Source organism: Cherax quadricarinatus, chromosome 38, assembly GCF_038502225.1.
Source record: "Cherax quadricarinatus isolate ZL_2023a chromosome 38, ASM3850222v1, whole genome shotgun sequence".
Taxonomy (NCBI): domain Eukaryota; kingdom Metazoa; phylum Arthropoda; class Malacostraca; order Decapoda; family Parastacidae; genus Cherax; species Cherax quadricarinatus.
This window is the reverse complement of record NC_091329.1, coordinates 15332914-15351217: the sequence shown is the minus strand read 5'-3', so window position 1 is coordinate 15351217 and position 18304 is coordinate 15332914. Positions and strand designations below refer to the sequence as shown.

The 18304-nt window shown below is 42.8% G+C and overlaps 1 protein-coding gene across 1 annotated transcript in view; it reads left to right on the top strand.

Annotated features, from left to right (window-relative positions):
• The first annotated feature begins 325 nt into the window (after nucleotides 1-325).
• The window catches only part of hlk (hulk), a 118231-nt gene continuing 100252 nt past the window's right edge, over nucleotides 326-18304 (top strand). Inside the window, exon 1 of the mRNA XM_070092126.1 lies at nucleotides 326-702. Coding sequence (XP_069948227.1) covers nucleotides 543-702 — 160 coding nt within the window. The 5' untranslated portion in view covers nucleotides 326-542. The remainder of the gene's footprint in view (nucleotides 703-18304) is intronic.

Sequence of the window (18304 nt, the reverse complement as noted above, 5' to 3'; positions counted from 1 at the left end):
TTATGGCATTGTTCACAAGTATTTTCGGGTGCCTATTTGAAGGGTGGGTAACCAGAGGGCACTTCCGCCTACTCTACTCTAACCCTTTATTCCACAGCGCTCTGTTACTAACCATATTGCTCCTAGCGAGTTAGGATTGTCATTTTCTACTATCTCATTTGAACTACTTCACTATGTTAATGCCACATAATAATTTCACATAGGCTCTGGCACTAGACACCTCCCGTGGGTACACACTAGCCAGTATATTGCCGAAATCAACGAAACTGGGTGAAACTTTGGCGCCGCCTTCAGGCGCGGGGGGCATTTGACGGGCACGTACCTCTAGGTTATTTTAGACCCCAGAGGCAGTCGGTGCCGGCAGGACCACACCTCCGGCCCTTGTTGATGGCCCTGGCTCTCATTCCTAGCAGTGTGATCCCAACCTCCCGGGAACACCTCCCTAACATCAGTCAAAAGAAATTCTCATCTTACTCGCGAGGCCTTGGGCTGACGAAGGGCTGAAGGTCTTAACTTTTAAGGACAAACTACAGTAAATCACAATGATAGGACTACTCAGAGGAACGCTGGTGGCTCTGGGCCTCGTATTGCTGGCGGGCCAGGCTCTTGCTCATAGTGCTAAGGCCGATGTTATCGAGGATGTAAATGCTAAGCAGCTGGAAAATCTGATTGATGAGAATGATTATGTGGCAGTGTATTGGTGTAAGTTTTCCTCAAGTGTCAGTGGTTAATGTGTAATGTGAAGTGCTGTGTTTATATTGGTATGCCGCTTTGAGAGGCTGTCGGTTCTTCTGCAGGGGTAAGTACCATTTTAAATAGTTAATGGCAGTCTTCTGTCTGCCTTCCAGGATGTCTCCACCTCGTTTAAGACCCCTTGTTAATTCTATTGTTTACTGAGAAAATAGCTACATCGAAAACGCTCTTGTTTAGCGATACAATTTTTTCAAAAGAAAGTATATGCTTTTTGTACTCTTAAAGCTTATGTAAAAAAAAGTTATTATATTTTGCTGTATGTTGCTGGGCTGGCCCGCTAACCGTTGGGAAGCAGAATGGGCAGCATTATCATGTTACCACCGTCTCACACTTGTTTTGTTTACATCGAGGAAAGATTATCGCCTCTGAAGTTATCGGTAGCTAAATTTAGAGCTTTCGTATAATTTTTATATTTGTTGCTTCTCGCTAGCTATTAAGTATTATTTAGTGTTGTGAGAATCGCGGAAAGTGAATGCACAAGTCTATTTATTTTTCGTAGCTATCTACTGGCTTGCATTCTTTGCACGGTGTCTCACCAAGGACAAACCAAGCAAACACTTTCAAATATTTGCTCTACGGTGAAATAGGACCTTCGAATACGACCTAACAAAAAATAAATTATTTTCCTTCAAGGTGAAATCAAGGCAAGGAATAGAAGGCATAGTGTATATACAGATGCTGAGGGGTAGGTGGAATTTGAGCCAGCAGTGCTACTGGGCGGTGGTGTCGAACAATTATAGCTGGTGCAGCACAACCAGAAGACAGCAAGGTCCTCAAGGCCACATTCTTGCTAGGCTCTCCTGTTGTCCGGCTACGAGCATCTTCCTGGCAACCCGGCCTGCTCGCTCTCACGCCCCACCTCCGAGCGTAGCCTCCATTTTTAGAATATAAAATATTACTATTTGAAGTAATCAGCGGCTAAGAAAAAATCGTTTATAATATAGAATACATAGTAAAGATTCTCTAACTATGGCATAATAGGTAATTTTGGAGTGCCATGGGTAAATGATGAGTGGTCTCTTAACTGAATTATGTATGGAAAGGTTTGGTAATAGGCATTTTTTTATTTACTAATAGTTTAGCTGACAGCAGTCAGCTAAACTGTTAGTAAATAAAAGGTTGGTTGGTAGCCTCCAAGATGTACATGTTTTAAGAGGAGTTACTGATATGTCAGATAATTATTTAGTAGTAACTGCAGCAAGAGTAAGAGACAGATGAAGTACAAGAATATCATCGGCCGCTAAGAGAGAAGTGAATAAGTAAACGACGAGACAGTGGGAGATCTAAGGAACTATTGAACGAAAGTGGGCCAGAGAGAGTACAGGTAATTAGGGGTTCGAAGAGGTATGGATAGATTTAAGAATGCAGTACTAGTCTGTGACATTTTTGTGAGTAAAAGATGATGGGTGCAGGTGGGAAAAAGGAATGATCGATGGAATAAGGCCAGGAGGATGGTATGGTAAAAAAAAAAATGCTAGCGTATGAGAGAGAGAGAGGTTTTTGTAGTTTAAAATGATGCTCCGGTACAGAAGGCAGAGTATGTGAAGAGGTTAAAAGAGTGGTGGGGTGCAAAGGAAAGCAAATTAGGGAATACCTGGAGAAGGTTATAGTGCTGGCTATAGTGAGGCTATAGTGTTGGAGTGGTTAGTGAATTTGTTCAGTTTATGCATGACAGAAAGCATACATAGTATCGTTGTATAAGGGAAAAATAAGTCCATGGGTATACCAGGTAAAATGTAAGAGTTAAGAATAAAACAGAAAGTAGGATCGCAGAGGAACAAAGAGGATATAGCAGGGTAAGGAACGTGTAGACCTAATGTAGACATTGAAGGCATATAAGTGAACAGTAATTAGATAAGGATAAAGAACTACTTGTCGCATTTATGTATTTATAAAAGGCATATGATAAAGTGGATAGGAGGCAATGTGGCAGATACATGTATGGAATAGGCAATATGTTAACGAAAGAAGTCAATAATTCAGACAGAGAATGAGGCTCTGGTTAGGTATGTAGGAGAGAGGGAGACTATTTTCCATAGAGATGGATGATGTCACCATAGTTGTTGAGTATATGTATTTGATGGGGCTGTAAAGGGAGTGAGTACTAAGGTGTTGGGGAGAGGTGCGGGATTAAAAGATAATGAGTCCGATACGAAGTGGGCGTTGCCACAGTTGATGTTGCCGAAGGCACACTTCTTTTGGGAGATTTAAAGGAAATCTGCACAGGCTTGTGGAGGAGTTTGGTAGGATATGTAAAAGAAGGAATTTACAGGTGAACTTAGAAAATAAAGCAGTGTGATGGGATAATGGATTGGGTGAAGGAGCATGAGGAAGTGAGTGTATTTAGATATTTTGCAGATGGGTCTATGAAGAAAGGTGAACCGTGGACGTCGGGTGTAAAAGGATACATATGCAATTAATGTGATGGTTTAGAAAGACATGTAAGCAAACACTATAACATATTTATTAGAAAACGTTTCGGTCCTGGGACCTTGATCACTTCTAACATACAGAGGTAGAAAGACATTATATATATAGGCGGAGAGTGAGATGTGACGCACGTGACCTGAGGAATGTCATATGAACATAAGAATGGAGGAACACTGTAGAAGGCCTACTAGCCCATGCGAGGCAGGTCCTTATCAAAGCAACCTCTACGTTTAGTTGAATCCTCTCTTATACACAACTTTCCTTGTATGAACCTTAGCCCTGGCTTCGTCTCTGTAGATGCCTTCCTCTCCCACTACATTGTAAAATGCTCCAAACTTCAGAACACCCGTGACTTAACCTGAATCCTCATTTCTTCTTCTTCTTCTTCTTCTTCTTCTTCTTCTTCTTCTTCTTCTTCTTCTTCTTCTTCTTCTTCTTCTTCTTCTTCTTCTTCTTCTTCTTCTTCTTCTTCTTTTTCTTCTTTCTCTTCCCCTTTCCTCTCTCCTTTTCTCCTCTGGGTTGTCTTTCTCTCTCCTGTCTCGTGTTTCTGTTCCTTCTTCATTTATTTTATTTCACCACTTCCCCTTTCACGCACCTCGGTGCGCTTGCTCTCCCTCTGTGGGTTTCTAGCTCTCTTGCAGTGCTCCCCTTCCTTTGTATTTGACTGGCTCGTCTTCCTTATTTCCCACTTCTACCACTACCACTACTACTACCTCTTCTTCTACTACAACTACTGATGAAATTAAGACACATGTGCGGCGTCTGGTTGTCTTTGTTGTGGACGTTTCGCCCGAAACGTCTATGGTGGGGATGCCCGGGTGCTGTGCATGTGTCATTTCATCCTGTCGGTATTATATACAATTCTTGTACTACTACTACTACTACTACTACTACTACTACTACTACTACTACTACTACCTCCACCTCTTCCTGCCTATATATAGCCGTCCTGCTCCACCTCTGTTAGTGTGACTTTGTCAATGGTCCAAGTCGGACTGAAACGTCGTCGTAAGCTTCTCTCTTTTATGTGCGGGTTATTTGTGTATCGTTCCAGTCACGGTATTGTGCCTTTTTGTTATTTATTTAGTTATTTAAAGCAACCTCTGCCTATGAGGACGGGTAGACGATGAAATCATGTGACTCCTGTGTTGTTGGGTTGGTGCTGCTTAAGTATCATGTATGCCAATGTTTTTGAAATTTTGTAGTTTCCAGTGTTGCGTTCTATAGTGTCGGTGACGGCGATTAGTGAGGCTTCTAGGCACCGTCGGCGTCTGAGGTCTGGTTCGGTGAGAACGAGTTGTGCCTCGTTCCAGTTCATCAAATGCCCCGTGGAGTCTCTGTGGAGGACACAGGCGTACCTTACATCGTCTCTGTTAGAGGCATTTCGATGCTCATTCAGGCGGACTGCAAGATCTCTGCCTGTCTCGCCTACACAGGACCGAAACGTTTTCTAATAAATATGTTATAGTGTTTGCTTACGTGTCTTTCTAAACCAACTTGTCGGTATTTATTACCAAGGTTTATACCAATTAATGTGATATTTTATTGCATCAACGTTTCATTCTAAGAGCTGTGTCGAACCAATACAAACAATATAAGGACAAAAAGTATATGTAAGTAATAATGTGAGGTGAAAGAGCATAAGCACTGCAGTAGGTCTACAGACCCACGTTGATGAATGAAACTTTTTCTAACACTTGGGCATCTTTATTGTGGAAACGTTTCGTCAGTTAGTGGTTTCATCTATCTAATATAGAGAGGAACGGTGGAAGATGAGGAGTTTGAGGTAATCAGTCCCTCAGTCTGGATATGTGTTCAGTCCATCAATTTTGATCAAATTTGATCGACTGAGTACATCATATCTAGGCTTAGAGACTCTGCCTCAAACTCCTCATCATCTTCCACTCTTCTCCTCTGTATTGGACTGACGAAGTCACTAGCTGGCCAAACGTTTCCACAATATAGATGCCCAAATGTTGCAGAAGTGTCTCATTCATCTACTTGTCGGTTTTCTAAACGATGTATACAAGTTTGGCTTGTGTTGCAGGTGGTATTATTATTATTATTATTATTATTATTATTAGTAGTAGTAGTAGTAGTAGTAGTAGTCATAACAGAAGTAGTAGTAGAAGTGGAGGTAAACTTTAGTTGCTGTGATCCCGGGGTTTGTTTTGAGAACTTTTGCTAGTACTTCAGAGATAATGAAGCTGTCTTTGTTCTGTTTAATGGTGTCTGAAATGGCGATTAATGATGATTCACGGCATTTATGTCTGCCGAAATTTGATCTGGGGGTGAGTATAACACCGAGCACATCTCCTGAGGCGCACATCAATCAGATAACTGCTGCAGCGTACGGGCGTCTGGCAAACCCAAGGATAGCGTTCCGATACCTCAGTAAGGAATCGTTCAAGACTCTGCACACCATTTACGTCAGGCCCATACTGGAGTATGCAGCACCAGTTTGGAATCCACACCTGGTCAAGCACGTCAAGAAATTAGAGAAAGTGCAAAGGTTTGCAACAAAACTAGTCCCAGAGCTACGGGGATTGTCCTACGAAGAAAGGTTAAGGGAAATCGGCCTGACGACACTGGAGGACAGGAGGGTCAGGGGAGACATGATAACGACATATAAAATACTGCGCGGAATAGACAAGGTGGACAAAGACAGGATGTTCCAGAGAAGGGACACAGAAACAAGAGGTCACAATTGGAAGTTGAAGACTCAGATGAATCAAAGGGAAGTCAGGAAGTATTTCTTCAGTCATAGAGTAGTCAGGCAGTGGAATAGCCTAGAAAGTGACGTAGTGGAGGCGGGAACCATACATAGTTTTAAGACGAGGTTTGATAAAGCTTATGGACCAGGGAGAGAGAGGACCCAGTAGCAACCATTGAAGAGGCGGGGCCAGGAGCTATGAATCGACCCCTGCAACCACAAATAGGTGAGTACACGCAGGAGCTATGACTCGACCCCTGCAACCACAACTAGGTGAGTACACACACAAGGGAAATCGGGGTGACGACACTGGAGGACAGGAGGGTTAGGGAAGACATGATAACGGCATATGAAATACTGCGAGGAATTGACAAGGTGGACAGACAGGATGTTCCAGAGATGGGACACAGAAACATGGGGTAACAACTGGAAGTTGAAGACTCAGATGAATCACAGGGATGTTAAGAAGTATTTCTTTAGTCATAGAGTTGTCAGGAAGTGGAATCGTCTGGCAAGTGATGTAGTGGAGGCAGGAACCATACATAATTTTAAGACGAGGTATGATAAAGCTCATGGAGCAGGGAAAAAGAGAAGACCTGGTAGCGGTCAGTGAAGAGGCCGGGCCAGGAGCTATGTATCGACCCCTGCAACCACAAATAGGTCTCTGTCCACACATTGTGTGTGGACAGAGACAAGATGTTCCAGAGATGGGACACAGCAACAAGGGGTCACAATTGGAAGTTGAAGACTCAGACGAATCACAGGGATGTTAGGAAGTATTTCTTCAGTCACAGAGTTGTCAGGAAGTAGAATAGTCTGGGAAATGATGTAGTGGAGGCAGGATCCATACATAGCTTTAAGAAAAGGTATGATAAAGCTCATGGAGCAGGAAGAGTGAGCTAGTAGCGACCAGTGAAGAGGCGGGGCCAAGAACTGTGAATCGACCCCTGCAACCACAACTAGGTGAGTGCACACACACACACACACATACAATGTATTGCATGCATGCATTCATATGTTAGTTACCGGTTGTCAAAGGCACTTGTCGACAGACACTTTTTGTATATATATATGTGTGTGTGTGTGTACTCGCCTAATTGTACGCACCTAATTGTGGTTGCAGGGGTCGAGACTCAGCTCCTGGCCCCGCCTCTTCACTGATCGCTACTAGGTCCTCTCCCTCTCTGCTTCCTGAGCTTTGTCATACCTTTTCTTAAAACTATGTATGGTTCCTGCCTCCACTACTTCACTTGCTAGGCCATTCCACTTCCTGACGACTCTATGACTGAAGAAATACTTCCTAACGTCCCTGTGACTCGTCTGAGTCTTCAGCTTCCAGTTGTGACCCCTTGTTTCTGTGTCCCCTGTCTGGAACATCTATCTCTGTCCACCTTGTCTATTCCCTGCAGTATCTTGTATGTCGTTATCATGTCTCCCCTGACCCTTCTGTCCTCCAGTGTCGTCAGTCCGATTTCCCTCAACCTTTCCTCGTACGACATATCCCTGAGCTCTGGGACTAGCTTTGTTGCAAACCTCTGTACTTTCTCTAACTTCTTGACGTGCTTGACCAGGTGTGGGTTCCAGACTGGTGCTGCATACTCCAGTATGGGCGTAACATACACAGTGTATAGTGTCTTGAACGATTCCTTCTTAAGGTATCGGAACGCTATTCTCAGGTTTGCCAGGCGCCCGTATGCTGCAGCAGTTATTTGGTTGATGTGTGCCTCCGGTGACGTGCTCGGTGTTATGGTCACCCCAAGGTCTTTCTCCCTGAGTGAGGTCTGTAGTCTTTGTCCACCTAGCCTATACTCTGTCTGCGGTCTTCCTTGCCCCTCCCCAATCTTCATGACTTTGCATATTTCAGGATTGAATACGAAAAGCCAGTTTCTGGACCACATGTCCAGCCTGTCCAGGTCTCTTTGCAGTCCTGCCTCATCCTCATCCGATTTAATTCTTCTCATCAACTTCACATCATCTGCGAATAGGGACACTTCAGAGTATTCCTTCCATCATGTCGCTCGCATATATCAAAAATAGCACTGGTCCTAGAACTGACCCCTGTGGGACCCCGACTCGTTGTTGCCTCCCTGTCAGGTATTCCCTGATCCATTGCAGTGCCCTCCCTGTTATATGCGCCTGATCCTCCAGCTTCTGCACTAATCTCTTGTGGGGAACTGTGTCAAAGGCCTTCCTGCAGTCTAGGAAAACGCAATCAACCCACCCCTCTCTCTCGTGTCTTACTTCTGTTACCTTGTCATAAAACTCCAGGAGGTTTGTGACACAGGATTTGCCTTCCATTAACCCATGCTGGTTTTCATTTATAATCTTGTTCCGTTCCAGGTGTTCCACCACTCTCCTCCTGATTGTCTTCTCCATGACTTTGCACACATTACATGTCAGAGACACAGGTCTGTAGTTTAGTGCCTCATTTCTGTTTCCTTTCTTAAATATGGGGACTACATTTGCTGTCTTCCATTTCTCAGGTAGTTGCCCAGTTTCAAGGGATGTGTTGAAGATTGTGGTTAGGGGCACGCACAGCATCTCTGCTCCTTCTCTAAGGACCCATGGGGAGATGTTGTCCGGTCCCATCGCCTTTGAGGTATCAAGGTCACTTAGCAGCTTCTGCACCTCCTCCTCGGTTGTTCGTATGTCATCCTACACTTGCTGGTATATTCCCTCTTGATGTTCCCTTCTGTGCTGTCTTCCCAAAGCCCTTCCTGTCTCTACTGTAAAAACTTCCTTAAATCTCCTGTTTAGCTCCTCACATACCTCCTGATCATTTCTTGTGAGTTCTCCACCTTCTTTCCTCAATCTGATTACCTGGTCTTTGACTGTTGTCTTCCTCCTGATGTGGCTATACAACAGTTTCGGGTCAGTCTTGATTTTCGATGCTATGTTATTTTCATACTGTCGCTGGGCCTCCCTCCTTACTTGTGCATACTCGTTCCTGGCTCTGCGACTTGCCTCCCTGTTTTCATGTGTTCTCTGCCTTCTGTACTTTTTCCATTCTCTATTGCACTTTGTTTTTGCCTCCTTACACCGTCGGGTAAACCAGGGGCTCGTTCTGGTCTTCCCATTGTTTCTGTTGCCCTTGGGAATAAACCTTTCCACTGTGTGTGTGTGTGTGTGTGTGTGTGTGTGTGTGTGTGTGTGTGTGTGTGTGTGTGTGTGACAGCTCTGGCACAACCGCCTTCATTTAGCTGCAGATTATCTGCACTAGAGGTCTTATAATTGGATTGGTCATTAGCGACTGACGCAAACCAAAGCTATAATTAGCACCAGTTGGCCAGTAAACTTGTAACCATAAATAAGACAAAGATTAATCTGGCAAAGTAAGCTTTTTATACAAGTATTGAGCTAATTTTTCATGTTCTTGTGGCCAACTAGCTGTATGATGTGTAGGTGGCCAAATAGAGTGACTTGTATAAACATGGCATCCACTTTGATGACTCCTTTGTGCCATGTGTTTGTGTGTGTGTGTGTGTTTTGGCATTTATTACTAGGAGTTTAGCGGTTCTGTCTATGTGTTGTTGCATTTAACGTCTGCGAATTCTTATAAACATTAAGAAGTTACAAAAAAACATGATTATATATATATATATATATATATATATATATATATATATATATATATATATATATATATATATATGTCGTGCCGAATAGGCAGAACTTGCGATCTTGGCTTAAATAGCAACGCTCATATAAGACAAGTGAAAATTTGTGTATGCAATAATTTCGCCAAAATCATTCTGAACGTAACGAAAAAAATATATTTCACTGTGTTTGTTTAGTATTAAATTACTGTAAACAAATCTAAAATATATTTAGTTGGGTTAGGCTAAAATAAATTGTTCTTGTTATAATAAGATTAGGTAAGTTTTCTAAGATTCTTTTGGAGCAAAATTAAAAATTTTTACATTAACATTAATGAAATAAATATATCTTTAAACGTATAAGAGAAAATTTTACAAAGGACTTAATTTTAAAAGAGTTCTTGCTAACTGACCAGTTTTACATATTCGGCACGACATATATATATATATATATATATATATATATATATATATATATATATATATATATATATATATATATATATATATATATATATATATATATATATATATTCAGCACTAAGAGAAAGTTTGTGTGTGTGTATGTATACACCTATTTGTGGTTGCAGGGGTCGACTCATAGCTCTTAGCCCCGCCTCTTCGCTGGTCGTTACTAGATCCACTCTCTCCCTGCTCCATGAGCTATATCGTACCTCTTCTTAAAGCTATGTATGGATCCTGCCTCCACTACATCACTCTCCAGACTGTTCCACTTCCTGACAACTCTTATGACTGAAGCAAAACTTCCTAACATCCCTATGTCTCAGCTGAATTTTCAACTTCATCTGTGACCCCTTGTTTCTATGTACCATCTCTGAAACATTCTGTCCCTAGCCACCTTGTCAGTTTCTCTCATATTTTATAAGTCGTTATCATGTCCCCTCTTTCCCTCCTGTTCTCCAGTGTTGTCAGGTTTGTTCTCGTAGGACAAACTCACTTTAGCTCAGGGACTAGTCTTGTTGCAAACTTTTGCACTTTCTGATTTCTTGACGTTTTTGACCAAGTGTGGGTTCCATATTGATGCTGCATACTCCAATATGGGCCTGACGTACACGGTGTACATTGTCATGAATGACTCCTTACTTAGATGTCGAAACGCTATTCTTAGGTTTGCCAGGCGACCATATTATGCAGCAGTTATTTGGTTGATGTGCGACAAAGGAAATGTGGTCGGTATGATACTCACCCCACGATCCTTTTCCTTGAGTGAGTTTTGTAGCATTTGACCTCTTAGGCTGTATTCCATCTGTGGTCTTCTTTTTCTTTCTCCAAGCTTCATAACTTTGCACTTGTTGGGGTTAAACTCCAGGAGCCATTTGTCGGACCGGGCTTGCAACCTGTTCAGATCCCCTTGTAGGTTTACCTGATCCTCGTCAACTTGTATTCTCCCCATTAGCTTCACATCGTCTGCGAACAGGGTTATCTCTCAATCTATCCCTTCCGTCATGCCATTCACATATACAAGAACAGCACCGGACCGAGCATTGACCCTTGTGGAACTCCATTCGCCACATGCACCTACTCTGACACCTTGTCTCGTACCAGAACACGTTGTTTCCTTACTGTCAAGTATTTCCTGATCCATTGCAGTACTTTCCCTGTTATTCCTGTCTGCTCCTCTAGCTTTTCAACCAGTCTCTTATGTGGTACTGTGTCGAAAGCCTTCTTACAGTCCAAGAAGATGCAGTCTACCCATCCCTCTCTCTCTTCTGTCTTACTTCTGTTACTTTATCGTAGAACTCCAGTAGGTTTGTGACGTAGGAGTTCCCTTCCCTGAAGTTGTCCTGGTTGTCAGAAGAGCGGTGGTGCTCCACCGCTCTTCTGACAATTTTCTCCATAACTTTACATACCTGGAGAGGGTTTCAGGGATCAACGCTTCCGCGGCCCGGTCTGTGACCAGGCCTCCTGGTGGATCATGGTCTGATCAACAAAGCTGTTACTGCTGGCTGCACGCAGACCGACGTACGATCCGCAACCCAGCTTATCAGGTACTGACTTTAGGTGCCTGTCCATCGCCTTCTTGAAGACAGCCAGGCTTCTATTGGTAATCCCCCTTATGTATGCTGGGAGGCAGTTGAACAGTCTTGGGCCCCTGACACTTATTGTGTTGTCTCTTCGCGTACTTGTGGCGCCCCTGCTTTTCAGTGGGGGGATGTTGCATATCCTGCCCAGTATTTTGCTTTCGTTGGGAGAAATTTTCGTGTGCAAATTTGGGACTAGTACCTCTACGATTTTCCAAGTGTATATTATGTATCTCGCCTACGTTCCAGGCGAGAAAGGGACTTCAACCGTTCCCAGTAGTTTAGGTGGTTTATCGTATTTATGCGTGCCATGAAAGTTCTCTGTACATTATCTAGATCTGCAGTTTCGCCTGCCTTGAAAGAGGCTGTTAGTGTACAGCAATATTCCAGCATAGAGAGAAGAAGCGATTTGAAGAGAACCATCATGGGCTTGGCATCCTAGGTTTTGAAGGTTCTCATTGTCCATACTATCCATACATACTGTACTTGTCAACGACACTGGTCTGTCTCCTTTCTTGAAAATCGGGACTACGTTTCTGTCTTTCACACCTCAGGCAATTGCCCTGTTTCAATAGATTTATTGAAGATTGTTGTTAGTGGAACACAAAGTGCATCTGCTCATTCTCTCAGGAGCCAAGGAGAGATATTATCTGGGCCTACCGCCTTTGAGGTATCTAGTTCCCCTAACAGTTTCTTTTCCTCGATTATGTGTAGTGTGTCCAGCATTTGCTGGTGCACCCTACCACCTCGGCTTACTGGAAGCCTCTCTTCTCCACTGTGAATACCTCCCTGAACCGTGAGCTGAGCTCCTCACATGCTTCCTTGTCGTTCCCTGTGAGCTTCCCTCCTGCCTTCCTCATCCTGATTACCTGGACTTTGACTGTTGTTTTCCTCCTGATGTGGCTGTATAACAACTTTTGGTCAGATTTGGCTTTTGATGCTATGTCATACTTGTATTGACGCTGACCTTCTCTCCTTATCCATGCATATTCATTTCTGGCTCTTCGGATAAACTCCCTGCTTTCCTGGGTCCTTTGCCTTATATACATTTCCCATCCTTTAGCACACTTGGCTTTGGCCTTTCCACACCTCCTGGTAACCGATGTGTGTGTGCGTGTGTGTATGTGTGTGTTAGTTACCATCTGGTCCTAGGCACATGTCGATTAGACACTAGGCATGTTGTATGTGCATGCGTGCATGTGTGTGTGGTGCGTGTGTGTGTGTGTGCGTGTGTGTGTGTGTGTTTGTGTGTGTGTGTGTGTGTGTGTGTGTGTGTGTGTGTGTGTGTGTGTGTGTGTGTGTGTGTGTGTGTGTGTGTGTGTCTGTGTGTACTCGCCTGCATGACTAAATTCCTAATCAAGTTGGCTAATCCCCTAGAATTACACGTTATTGTGTCGTGAAGCCTTAATTAACATTGGTTAATGATACAAAACTTTAATGATTCATGAAGTTCAGTTATGAGTTTGACATTATTAGGTTTCACAGGAATAACGCTGTAAATAATTACATTTGAGCGTCAGGAAGAGAAGTGTGCTTTAAAAAGAGTAAGAAACTGTAGAGAGCTATGACAACAATGACGCCAGTGTGTTCTGTTAACTCCCCAGTCAATCAGACTATTGTTGCTTGCGGTGTGCAGATCCAAATAGACAGAATAACCCGGCTGTTTCAGCCATCTTTTGCAAGAATTTCTTCAAAGCCCTATTCTAGAATCCAATCTTTATTATGGTAATGTTCTTTGATCTCACCTGTGGCATCGTTGGTTTTATTTTGTGCCTGGCGGATCTCTCACTTGACTAATTTATTAGTTTAGTGTACCGAATAGACTATTTTGTATACAGAGTATAGATATGGTTCGTCTCTGCTCTAAATCTGCTTGGAGGATGTCCCAGTAGTTAAGATGATTTACTGATTCTATGCGGACAGTAAAATACCTCTAGGCTACATTCACGAGATATTCTGGCTGAGTGCCTGCTTAACCAGGCTGGTGTGGCATTGCTGAGTAGTGGTAGTAGTGCCGCAATTACCTTGTGAGTACTTACATACAGTGGTCGTGTCAGGGCTCGGGTGGTGGTGGTATTTTGTCAGGGAAAATTTGGAAAATTTCTTGTCATCAGGATTATCATATTGCTTGGCCAGATTTACCTCTCAACTTGCCGCTTGTCAGATTACTCTCTTCTAGCCTCGTGAGCCTTGTCATACTTTTAAAATTATGTACGAAGCTTGTGTCTAGCACTGCGTCCAGCTCATTACCCCTACTAACCACTCCGTGTGTGAAGAAGTGCTTCCAGATATCCCAAGATTCATCTGTCTTTAACTTCGAACTGCTGCCCTCGTGTGCCTGTTTCCTGCCTTTCAGACAGTCTATCCTATCAATTTCTCTTTGAGTACGTATTTTGTACGTTGTCTCCCATGGAATTCCTGCCTTCTAACGTCGTCAGGTTTAATTCTTTTAGCATCTCTTCATAGCTCTGGAACCAGCCTCGTCGCATGTCTTTGCTTTTCTTCAGTTTCTTACCACGTTTTATAAGGTGTGGGTTCTGCACTGGTGCTATATATTCCAGTATGGGCCTAACTTGTGTAAAGGACCACGAATGACCCATTACTGAGTTTTATGAAGGCTACTCTTAGATTTGCCAAGCGAGCTTTGGCTGGAAAGGTTATTCGACTGACATGTGCTTCCGTCGACGTGCTTGGCACTATGCTTATCCCTAGGTTTTCCGTCTTGGGTGAAGTCTGCAGCCTCTGTCACCAATAGTCTATATTCAGTTCCGTGCCTCTTACCCCTTTCACAGTCTTCATAACTTTGCATTTGCTGGGTTTGCTGATAAACGAGGTGACGTTCATGATTTTCTGCACATGTGTCTGGCATGCGACCCTGCACGCAGTTGCTTATTTGTAATCACCTATTTCTAGATATTTTTATAATTACTTCATTTTCTTGGTCCCGCCTTTGACTTTCAGCTTCCAAGGAACTAGAGCCACCATACCTATCCATGGTTAAAATTTCATTGCTGAGAGATCTAGCTGTTTGGCCCCTACTGGTTTAGCGCTTCCCCATTTATATACTAATTAAATCATGCCCTGACTGACGTGAAATAGTCGTATCACATCTATTTTTGAACCCGTGTTTCGGGTGACGAATGTGACGACCACGCTAGGGGTCGTCCCTCTGTCGTGTACACAGTGTGGAGTGAGGGATGATGATGATAATAATAATAATATATTTCTAAAGGTACACGTACAAGGTATACAGTCCTAGCTGACATCAATGACATACTACTATATAGAAAGCCGCTTGTTATGCTGAGCATATCGGGCAAATTAGGTCAGTTTTGTCTCAGGATGCGACCCACACCAGTCGACTAACACCCAGGTACGCATTTTACTGATGCAGAACATGGACAACAAGTGTAAGGAAACACGCCCAATGTTTCTACCCTCGCCGGGAATCGAACCACGGACCCTTGCCGTGTGAAGCAAGAGCTTTAGCCACCAGGCCACGGGGCACCGGATGAGAGAAAGAGGTTGACAGAGGGGAAATACTTGTCTCGCTCGCCCTCCCCTCGTTGCACTACCCTCTACCAGTTATTTTGAGAGGCTGGGGTCCTGCCTTTCCTATCTCTCCCTCACGCCATGTTTTTTTTTTTATTTAGCAACGTTGGATACATCAGCAATGTGCTGCTCCCCATTCTGTATAATAGTTACATAATGGGAATATCAGCTAGCTATGTTTCCCATGTCATATTTCATCACTCAGGATGTGTACATACATAGTATTGAAATCTGTCAGCTTGAGCTGGAGTCTTCAGTAAGGCAATGAGGATAGCATCAAATATTCCTTTACAGGTTCATCGATAGCTATTGCAGCTTTGAAGGTTTCTTTTTAGCGGAGCTGGAGTTCTATCACTTGGGAATTACCATTTCCCAAGATGGCAAAAAAAAAAATGTGTAAGGAAGAAAAGGAAAAGCTAGGAGGAAGGAGAGTGAAATTCGGATTACATTATATATCTAAGAATACATATATTAATCAGTTTGTAAATACTGCATATTCGTTGTTTACTAGCACTTATATTTTTAAAACTACGTTATGAGCCTAAGAATACTCGCATTCACGTTATGTGCCGCTTCCCACCTACACCAAATGTTCTTGTTTTATTTTTGGTTGGTAGGTACCTGTAGGCGCATCTGGGCAGTACGCAGGCTGGTGTGTACCTGTAAGTACACCTGGAAAGTACCCAGGTTGGTATGGACCTGGAGACATACCTGAACAGTACCCAGGCTGGTGTGTACCTTTAGACACACCTGGGCAGTACCCAGGCTGGTGTTTATGTTCTGCATCTGGGCGTCAAGAGTAGGAGTGTTGTGTCAAGTGTGGGAGTGTTTCGTTAAGTGTAGTAGTGTTGTGTCAAGTGTGGGAGTGTTTCGTTAAGTGTAGGAGTGTTGTGTCAAGTGTGGGAGTGTTTCGTTAAGTGTAGTAGTGTTGTGTCAAGTGTGGGAGTGTTTCATTAAGTGTAGTGTTGTGTCAAGTGTGGGAGTGTTTCGTTAAGTGTAGGAGTGTTGTGTCAAGTGTAGGAGTGTTTCGTTAAGTGTAGGAGTGTTGTGTCAAGTGTGGGAGTGTTTCGTTAAGTGTAGTAGTGTTGTGTCAAGTGTGGGAGTGCTTCATTAAGTGTAGTAGTGCTTCATTAAGTGTAGTAGTGTTGTGTCAAGTGTGGGAGTGTTTGATTAAGTGTAGTAATGTTGTGTCAAGTGTGGGAGTGTTTCATTAAGTGTAGTAGTGTTGTGTCAAGTGTGGGAGTGTTTCATTAAGTATAGTAGTGTTGTGTCAAGTGTGGAAGTGTTTCGTTAAGTGTAGGAGTATTGTGTCAAGTGTAGGAGTGTTTCGTTAAGTGTAGGAGTATTGTGTCAAGTGTAGGAGTGTTTCGTTAAGTGTAGGAGTGTTGTGTCAAGTGTAGGAATGTTGTTTTGTGTCTTGATCCTGGATAGCGGTTGCGATAGGATTTGGTAATGTATACATTCTTCTGAATTCTTTTATTTATTTCGGTGAGGTGGATAGGAACTGCCGCCGTGCATCTTCGTCTTGCTCTGTCGCTTCTGTGATCAATCATTTTTGGTTTTCACCAGACCATGAGGGGATATTGAAGGCTACGTTTGGTAACACGGGCGTTGTTAGTCTTGTCCACTTTGTATGCATATGCAACCGTACTTGTGTTCCTGAAGGTGTGTCTTCATATCTCGGGTTGTCTCGCCGATATAGATCCTGTTACATACCCCCACATGGAAGGTTATGACCTCCCGTTGTGCCTGTAGTTGTGTTGGGGATGGAAGAAGCAAGTTGTAGAACGAGAGAGTCAGCCTCTGTGACTATCAGCAAGAACTGTATGTCAGAGCTGGTGCGTAACACCGACAAGTATGTGAGAAAGACACTTCTGTGAGTATTAAGACACTGGGGATAAGTTTCGCCCACCAAAGGCTTTTTCATTCTCGCCGTACTGAAGAAGCCGCTGTTGGGTGAAAAATGTCCTCAGTAAATGTCTTAACACTCACATTAGTATCTCTCACATACATCAGGAACTGTGTTTAAGGCTGTCAGAGGTAAGACTACGACACGAAGAGGTATATCCCCTTAAATCCATCAACACAGAAAACACTATTTGTCCGGACAAGGCTGCTGAGTGGTTCCAGAAATTTTGCGCTCTTTAGATAAGAGAAAAGAAGAGAAAATAAGAGAAACGATGAAAGGTTGAAGGGGCGCTGAGGCAGCCTGTGTGAGAGATGAGTCTCCGTCACAACATTCAGCGGAAGTATTACTGCCTTCATCAACACTTTATACGCCTTTTGGTGGTGGGGGTAAATGCCCAAGACGAATTTCACTTAATCTTTATTAAAGTGGTGAAGGTAAATGTTTTTCTTGTTTTGTAGAGAGGAGTGTACTTGTACTGTTCCCTCGCCTCTCCATCATTCTCTCTCTCTTTATCCTCTCTCTTTCTCTCTCCAGTAGGCTTCTGCAGGGGTTCAGCTCACAACTTGACAGACTGAAGCATAATAATAATAATAATAATAATAATAATAATAATAATAATAATAATATTATTATTATTATTATTATTATTATTATTATTATTAATATTAATAACAACACTGCGCTAACCAAGGATTCGAACCCATGTTGTACTGGCCTGCCTCATGGTAAGCGAGAACCAAATGTGGTTCTCGCTTAACATTAGGCAGGCCAGTAGAACATGGGTTCGAATCCTTGGCTAGCGCAGTGTTGTTATTGATCAATACCACTCGTTCGTGGTTACAATAAATAATAATAATAATAATAATATTATTATTATTATATGAAGCGCAACGAGTATTGATGGCTCGAAATTGTGTTCGCTAATCGCGAGACCATTCATACTTGGCAGAGAGCCTGCTAGTATCCTGCTTCTTCTCACTTACAATTCTTACGCCTGTAATGAAACGTAGATAAGTAAGTTATAGTTGGAACGTCATTTTTACTTAAATAAACATGTATAGAGCGAAGAGCATGAGGTTAGGGCCAGCGATGGACCAGTGCTATTATTTTGTCAGTCAGCTTGATTTCTCTGTTGTCCATATAGTGTGAAAACCTGTCTCAGACATGAGTCTGAAACTTTTCAGACCTTGTATAATATATTTTTCACTATTTTTTTCCAAAGATTTTTTATTCCTTTTCATATTTAAGAAAATGATGCTGTAGAAAGTGTTAATTCAGATGAGATTATTATCATTATTATAACACAAAA